At 39.1% G+C, this 7,372-nt stretch overlaps 2 protein-coding genes across 2 annotated transcripts; one reads left to right on the top strand and one right to left on the bottom strand.

Annotated features, from left to right (window-relative positions):
* The first annotated feature begins 1,532 nt into the window (after positions 1–1,532).
* On the top strand, positions 1,533–3,564 carry LOC111884064 (uncharacterized). Its single transcript, XM_023880392.3, has 2 exons — positions 1,533–1,809; positions 2,087–3,564. Exon 2 carries the CDS (start codon positions 2,592–2,594, stop codon positions 3,423–3,425), a length of 834 nt encoding a protein of 277 aa, XP_023736160.1. The 5' UTR covers positions 1,533–1,809; positions 2,087–2,591; the 3' UTR covers positions 3,426–3,564.
* Positions 3,565–4,286: 722 nt separating this feature from the next.
* On the bottom strand, positions 4,287–4,817 carry LOC122195428 (secreted RxLR effector protein 161-like). The gene has a single exon (XM_042897317.1). The coding sequence runs from the start codon at positions 4,815–4,817 to the stop codon at positions 4,287–4,289; it is 531 nt and encodes a 176-aa protein (XP_042753251.1).
* Between the last annotated feature and the right edge of the window lie 2,555 nt (positions 4,818–7,372).

A 7,372-nucleotide genomic window follows, 5' to 3' on the forward strand; every position in this document is an offset into this window, starting at 1 on the left:
CTAGAAAATTGTCATATTAATGATCTACTAATTAAAAATTAAATTTATATAGTACATAAATGGTTAACATGTGAACAAAAGTACACAAATGGTCGGTATTTGAAATGTTTTTCTTACATAAATTGTCTATTACGCGAAAGAAAATAAAAATGTACTTTCCATTAATAAAATGTTTTAAAAAAAATCCTATTAATTAGCTCTAATGTAGAGAAAAAATAATTTTTTTCTAGATTAACCAAAAAGAATAAAGAAAAGTCATTTTAATGAAACTACGATGCTATTAATGAACTTTTTTGCAAAGTTTAATGCTATTAATGATTTTTTTCCAGAAAACAATCGTTTAAATGAGCTTCAATATACAAAAAATATAACTTTCCATATCAACTAAAAATAATCCAAAAAAGTCTTTTTAAGAATATGATGCTATAAATGAACTTTTTTTTTTCAAAGTTTAATATTAAAAGCAATTTTTTTTCCAAAAAATGTCATAATATAAGGTTAAAAGAACATATTGTAAAATATTTATCGATCTACATGAGCATTCCATCAATACCCAATAAGGTATATAAACCATGCCTGCTTCTGTAATGAATTCCAACGCCCCACAATGTGGAATCCCCTCAGTTGCAGCATTCCATAACTCAAACCACATCCGATAATCAATATGAAGAGAAGCTGCAATAAAAAATAATAACTTTCACCATCTTTTACAAATATTAGAGATTATTAGGGTATTAGATAGTGTAATAACTTGCAATTAAATATAATTTTCAAATAAAACTTAGTATGAGAAACTAACCAATGTGATCAAGGGTCAAAGAAGGCATTATAAATAAAATATAAACAAAGAACTATTAGAGATGAAACATGAAACTTTAAGGAGAAACATATAAATTTAAACCGTGAAGGATAACAAAAATCGACAAGTATATTTTTTAAGTAATTTAAACTAATATATTTTTAAAGTAATTTAAACTGGGCCGCAAGTTTATCCCAATATCGTTCCCTTAAGCATTTCATCGAACAGGTAGTAGACAGGTAGACCAAACAAAATTTCCAAGTATACAAATCAAGATCTCAAATCCTAACACAAAAAAAAAAAACAAATTTATAATTTTAACAACCAAAAACAAAAGATATGACATGCATTGAAGTGGTGATTTACTTACCTATTTAGTCCAAGTCAATTAGGGTTTTTTTAACTTAGTTATAAAATTTATTCTTGTTGTTCAGAAAATGAAAAAATAACAAGAAACGCACGAAAATAGCCTTTTTCAAATAATCAATGGAGCTCGATTAGACGGTAACGGAAGGAGACACCAAATATAATCTAAACCTGCAATTAGGACGAGTTTTGACGAACTCAAAAAATTAGGACTAAATAAAACTCCACAATCTTGCCATAGGGTCATTTCTGTAATTTAATCTCAACTCTTAATGACGTTAACAAAAGATAAAAATATAATAATTAATAATAAAATATCTGGCATATTCTGAACCTCTCAATCCCATCATATTCCACGTGGGCTTTTCTTTTTTCAACGCATTATCACAATTCAAATAATACACAATCAAGTATAGAGAAAAATAGCAAGACTGAGAAGGGAGAGATTTGCGTACGTGGCAGTGAGAGTCGGAGAGGGCCAAGGGGCTGAGTTATCGTCGGACTGTGGCGCTGCTAACATGGAAGCCCAGTGAGCTGCACTGGTGAGACTGAGAGACGGAACAGGTAATGAAGACGGTGAGACAAGCACATGAACCACAGAAAGCGACCGTCCAGCGCAGTGACCGGCGGTAGCCGACGATTAGGTGATCAGGGTTTCTTTGATATTATTTTTTATGTTTTAACTTGGACTTGTTCCCTTATTCTTAGGATTTAGTTGGTTGAGATTTGGGTTATAACTCAATATGTGTTATAAAGATCCATTCGTATATCAAGAGAAATTCTGTATATTTAAAATTAAAAAAAGTTTAGATACGAAAAGACAAGCGTTGATTCTGTATATTTAAAATTACTACTTCCAGAGAAAAAAGCTAAAGTATACGTACTATATATACTCTCTTTTACAACTTTTGGCAACCACAGGAAGTTAAGCTAAAAATTCGAGATGGGAGATGGAGATGTAGATGTTATTGTTAAAGCTGTCCAAGATCTTTTTGATTCTGTAAAAAATCCAAGTCTTAGTTTGGGACTATATCGAACATTTATTGACGTGGTCCCCAGTGGGCTCCGTGATCTCAGCCCTACTTCTTTCAACCCTCGGGTGGTTTCTATTGGACCTCTTCACAAAGATGAACAACATCTTCAGCCATTTGATGAGCAGAAAGTGAAGTATATATGCTCATAAACTATTGTATTCTCCTGATTATTCCCTTCCCAACCAGATGCTAAAAGAATGTGTGGAGAAAGTGGTTGCTAAAACAGACAGAATCAGAGCATGTTATGACAAGATAAAGATGGAAAAATACAATGACACTGAACTTGCCAAAATGATGGTTATCGATGCATGTTTCATACTCGAATACCTTGGCAGATCAGAATTCAATGTTGAAAATAGATCCTTTTGGCGTGGCAATCTATAGTTTATGACATGGTGCTCGTAGAAAACCAGATCCCTTTCTTTATTCTTCAAGACATATTTGATAGCACCATTTTAAAATCTGAACCTACAGCCTCACTTACTACCCTTTTGCTTCCACTTGTACAAATTTGCAACATCTTTGAAACAAGCATAACAGCCAATATCACCCCCCGTTTAAATTTTCAAGATCATATTCTCGGCTTTCTTGAAAATTGTTTCCATCCATCACGAAACAATTCCCCTTCAGAAGGATTACCAAGTTCAGCAATACATTCGGCTGTAGAACTTGACAGGGCAGGGGTGATCTTTAAGCCTAATAATCCAGATGAACCTTGGCCAATGGCCATGGAGTTCAAGTCTTGTCCATTGGCCTGCTTCTCCTGGTGTTGGGGTAAGCCTACTCTCAGAATCCCGGTATTGCTTATTGACAACTTCACTGAGTTGTTTTTAAGGAATCTCATTGCCTATGAACACTCCTCTTCCTCATATAAAACACATGGTTATGTTACCTCATATGCTATGGCGATGGATATGCTAGTGGATACTGAAGAAGACATTGCAAAGTTGATAGAATCAAAGGTCGTTCTCAACCATTTAGGCTCAAACGAAAAGGCTGCAGACATGATCAACAGCCTTTGCAAACAACAACCCATACGGATGTTTTGTTACGTTGATCAGTGGCAGGATATGGATACCCACTACAACAATTACTGGCCCAAAAATATTGCTGCTCTGAAGCGTACATATTTTAGTAGTCCATGGAGTATGATTACTCTTGTTGGAGGAATCGCTCTCTTTGTTCTTACAGTGGTTCAGACCATCTATGCTGTCCGTGCTAGATAGTGTCGGGGCTTCCTTCACACAATATACATTTGTGCATTGCTACATGTAACATATACCTTAATTTCAATAATAGAAATCCATTTTGTACGATGTTGAGAAGTTGCAATATGAAAATAATAATAGATATCATGCAAATCTATTCTCATGCTTGCTAATTTGCTTCAAGAACTTGACCAAGTTCATTCGACACCCTTTACAACGAAGATCAAAATGTGCACGCATTTGAAGGCAACACAAAGTCTTATCTACATGGGCTATTGCGTCATTTAGTTTTCGTGGATCACGTGATGCCTATCTCCCTTTTCTCTTCTCTTTGCTCTGCAACCCACCTAAAAAAGCCACAACACCTATCACAAATTCACAATGACAGTCAATGGAGTCTGATCGACCACCACCACCGCTGCTAAATCTACCTAACTCTTCGTCTGCTTCACAAAGTCAAAACTTGGCTCTAACCAAGAGTGCTTACCATTGCAGAAGAATAATCAGAGATAGGAGATAAGGATTGTTGGAATTGGCAGGCCCTTCAACTGGCTTTTCACAAACAAACAAATAATAGAGCAAGGAATTAACCGTGGTTAGGCAAAGGTTTTTCTGTGTTATTCACTTCAACAGAGGATACAATCGAGCGTACACATCGCCTGGAATTTAAAGAAAGGAAATTGCAGAAAAGTTGGAACTACCACCTACTTGCCAGGGGCATATCTGTCACGTGGCCTTGAATTATTCTTCCTACTCAATTTTAAACGTGTAACAAATTAAATAAAAGACTTCTGAATTATTTTTAACACTTTCCCCCTTAATTCAGAAGTTGGTGATTGCCTTCCCCCCAATTAGCTCTCTCATTTCTTCATGCTTCACTCATGCCATTGTCTTTGTGTAAATGTCTGCCTTTTGCTTCATGCCACACACATGACTTACTATTATCTCCCCATTTTCAACACATTCTCTAATAAAGTGATACTTTATGTCGATGTGTTTGCTACGTCCATGGAACATCGGGTTGTTCATCAATTCAAGAACTGAGCGGTTATCAATAAACAGAGCTACATGTGGCATATTTTTCCCTGTTATTTTAGTGAGAAGTCTCCGAAGCCAAACACCTTGGCAAGCTGCCATGGTTGCTGCCATAAACTCTGCTTCACAGGACGACAAAGCTACACTGCATTGCTTTTGTGAGACCCATGTCACTAGATTGTCATTCATATAGAATGTTGTCCCACCTGTGCTCTTTCCATCATTCATATCTTTTCCAAAGTCACTGTCAGAGTACCCTGTGAGAGTAACTTTGCTTTCTCCTTTGGTATAAGTCAAACCATAGTTAAGAGTGCCCTTGATGTATCTATGTATCCTTTTTAGTGCTTGTAGATGTTTGACAGTTGGTCTCTCCATAAATCGACTAACTACCCCTAGTGTGAGTGAGAGGTCAGGGTGTGTGTGTAACACCCACAATCAGAAAGACCAAGAAAGGAAAGGAAAACCCTAAGTCAAGGGGGGTCAACTCGTCGAGTCCAGGGTGGAACTCGACGAGTCCGAGCGGGATCCGGGTCGAAGAGTAAGCGACTGACTCGACGAGTAGGCAAGAGGACTCGGCGAGTCCGGTCTGAAGTGGAAAACCCTAAATTCGGGACTTTGTGCACTATATAAACATCTCATTCTCTCCCTTAGGGTTCTCTATAGCCTCTCTTATCCAGAACACGAAACCCTAAGCCTCCATTGTTGCACATTCAAGCTTTCTTGCCATTTTGGGTGATTTGAAGGAAGAAGGAGGAAAGGAACCTCTGGTGATTCAAGGATTGGCTTTAGATCCAGAGTTGGTGTGGCTTTTCAGATATTCTGAGGTAATAAGATGACCCTATTGTATTTAGATCTATCTTATGGTTGAGTTTTGGGCATTTTTGAGTAACGAGGAGGTTTATTCCGAGTTTGGAGTAGATCTAAGGTTGCTACCTTAGATCTAGGCTATTAAGGATCCAGGAAGCCATAAAGTTTATGCCAATAAGTTGTTGGTGAAGCCCCTTGGTCACAAAACCTAGCCCTAGAGTGTTTTTAGCCTATATCTCTTTGGTTTCACGTAAAGTTTGCAACTTTACGTGAGGAATGGACTTGGGAAGAGTGGATATCTATGAGTTGGAGCCCCTGCATGGCTCGAAAAGCCACTATATGGTTTGAGATCTGAAGAGACTCGACGAGTTACATGGGTGTACTCGGCGAGTTTAATGAACTTGAGCATGGACTCGACGAGTTGGAAGAACAACTCGGCGAGTCTGTAGAAGATTGTTATGGACTCGGCGAGTCTGTTCTTGGACTCAACGAGTCAAGTCGCGAAACCCCAAACCCTTTGAGTTAAGACTCGAATCAGTGAGTCGAGTGGAGACTCGGTGAGTTGGACATGTCAGGAGTCGGAAATCGGTAGACTCGGCGAGTCAGGGGCTGACTCGGCTAGTCCAGTCGCAAATTGAAGGATTTCGAGTGTATGAACTTGGCGAGTCAGTAGGCAGACTCGGCGAGTAGGGTTGACCTGGAAGGTTGGCTTTGACTAGGACTTTGAATTTGACCAGAGTTGACTTAGTTGACTTTCGAAGGACAGTTAGACTAAGTGTTATATTGATATTGGTAGCTCAGGGAGTTAGTGGAGCAACAGTTCAAGGAATTGTCGGTTAGCATCCAGAGGGGTTATCAGCAAGTTCAACAGTGCAGGTGAGTTTTCCCTTTGTGTGAATGGGTCTACGGCCACAATGCCGGCCCATGTAGTTATGAGTAGGAAGACCCGAGGGTTAGCCCTAGGTACAATATGCTAGTATGATCTTCAGGACGAGGTCCAATGTTAGTGGGCGGGTGCCGAAGGAATGGTTTGCATGTTGTTTTCTATGTGATACATGTATGTGCCTGGTAGGAAGGTGAGTGTGGGCGAGGTCTCGTATCTCACCAATAGCAGAGTATGGACGGTGTTCCATATCTCAGTAGTAGCAGAGCAGGGGCGAGGCCCGAGATAGGTATAGAGTGAGTGTGGATTGGGCCCGTATCTCACTATTAGTAGGAGCGTGGACGGGGTTCCATGACTCATCAGTAGCAGGACAAGGGCGAGGCCCAAGATAGGCGAGGCCTCAGGATAGGATTTATTAGTGTATGTTAGCTTATGTGTTAGTATATGTTAGTGGGCGAGGCCCAGTGACAGGCGAGGCCTAAGTGTAACAGATCTGTATCCGAGCGGGGCTCGAAGCCAGACGAGGCCTGGAGCGGCGGGGCCATTGTAGTGGGCGAGACCCGAGGTAGGGGGTGAGGCCCAGAATAGCGGGCGTGACCCAGTATGTGCAGTATGTGTTATGCATGGTATGTGGTAGGTTGGGGGAACTCACTAAGCTTTGTGCTTACGGTTTTCAGTTTTGGTTTCAGGTACTTCCGGTAGCGGAGGGAAGAGCTCGGGTGATCGCATGGCACACACCTTAGATTAGTCAGCCTGGGATGTTTTACTCTGATAATGAACATATGCTTTGGAATTTATTACTCTGAATAATTATGTTATGGTTATGATATGTTTTTATGAATATGGTTTTAGTAATGATTTAAAGAAAATTTTTTGGTACAGATTTTTGGGACGTTACAAGTTGGTATCAGAGCCTTGGTTTGAGGGATTTAGACATGCTCTCGGATGTGTCTGAACTCAAACTAAGGGATTGGTATAAAATTTCTCAAAATATAGTTTTGTAAAAAGAGTTTTGAGAAAGGAAACAGTTTTAGAAAAGCAAAAAGAATTCAGAAAGAAAAGAATTTCGATAAGAGAAAAGGGTGTGGTGCATGCAATCAGCCGAGCTCAAGTAAGTACCCCAAACTACCCATACAAGTTTATGTTATGATTACCACTTAATAGAACAACATGCTAGATTAGGACTAAGGATCTAGGGAGGATGCCTTATGTGCCTGTTATATGTGCTTTTGAGCTGCAT

This window comes from Lactuca sativa, chromosome 8, assembly GCF_002870075.4.
Source record: "Lactuca sativa cultivar Salinas chromosome 8, Lsat_Salinas_v11, whole genome shotgun sequence".
Taxonomy (NCBI): Eukaryota; Viridiplantae; Streptophyta; class Magnoliopsida; order Asterales; family Asteraceae; genus Lactuca; species Lactuca sativa.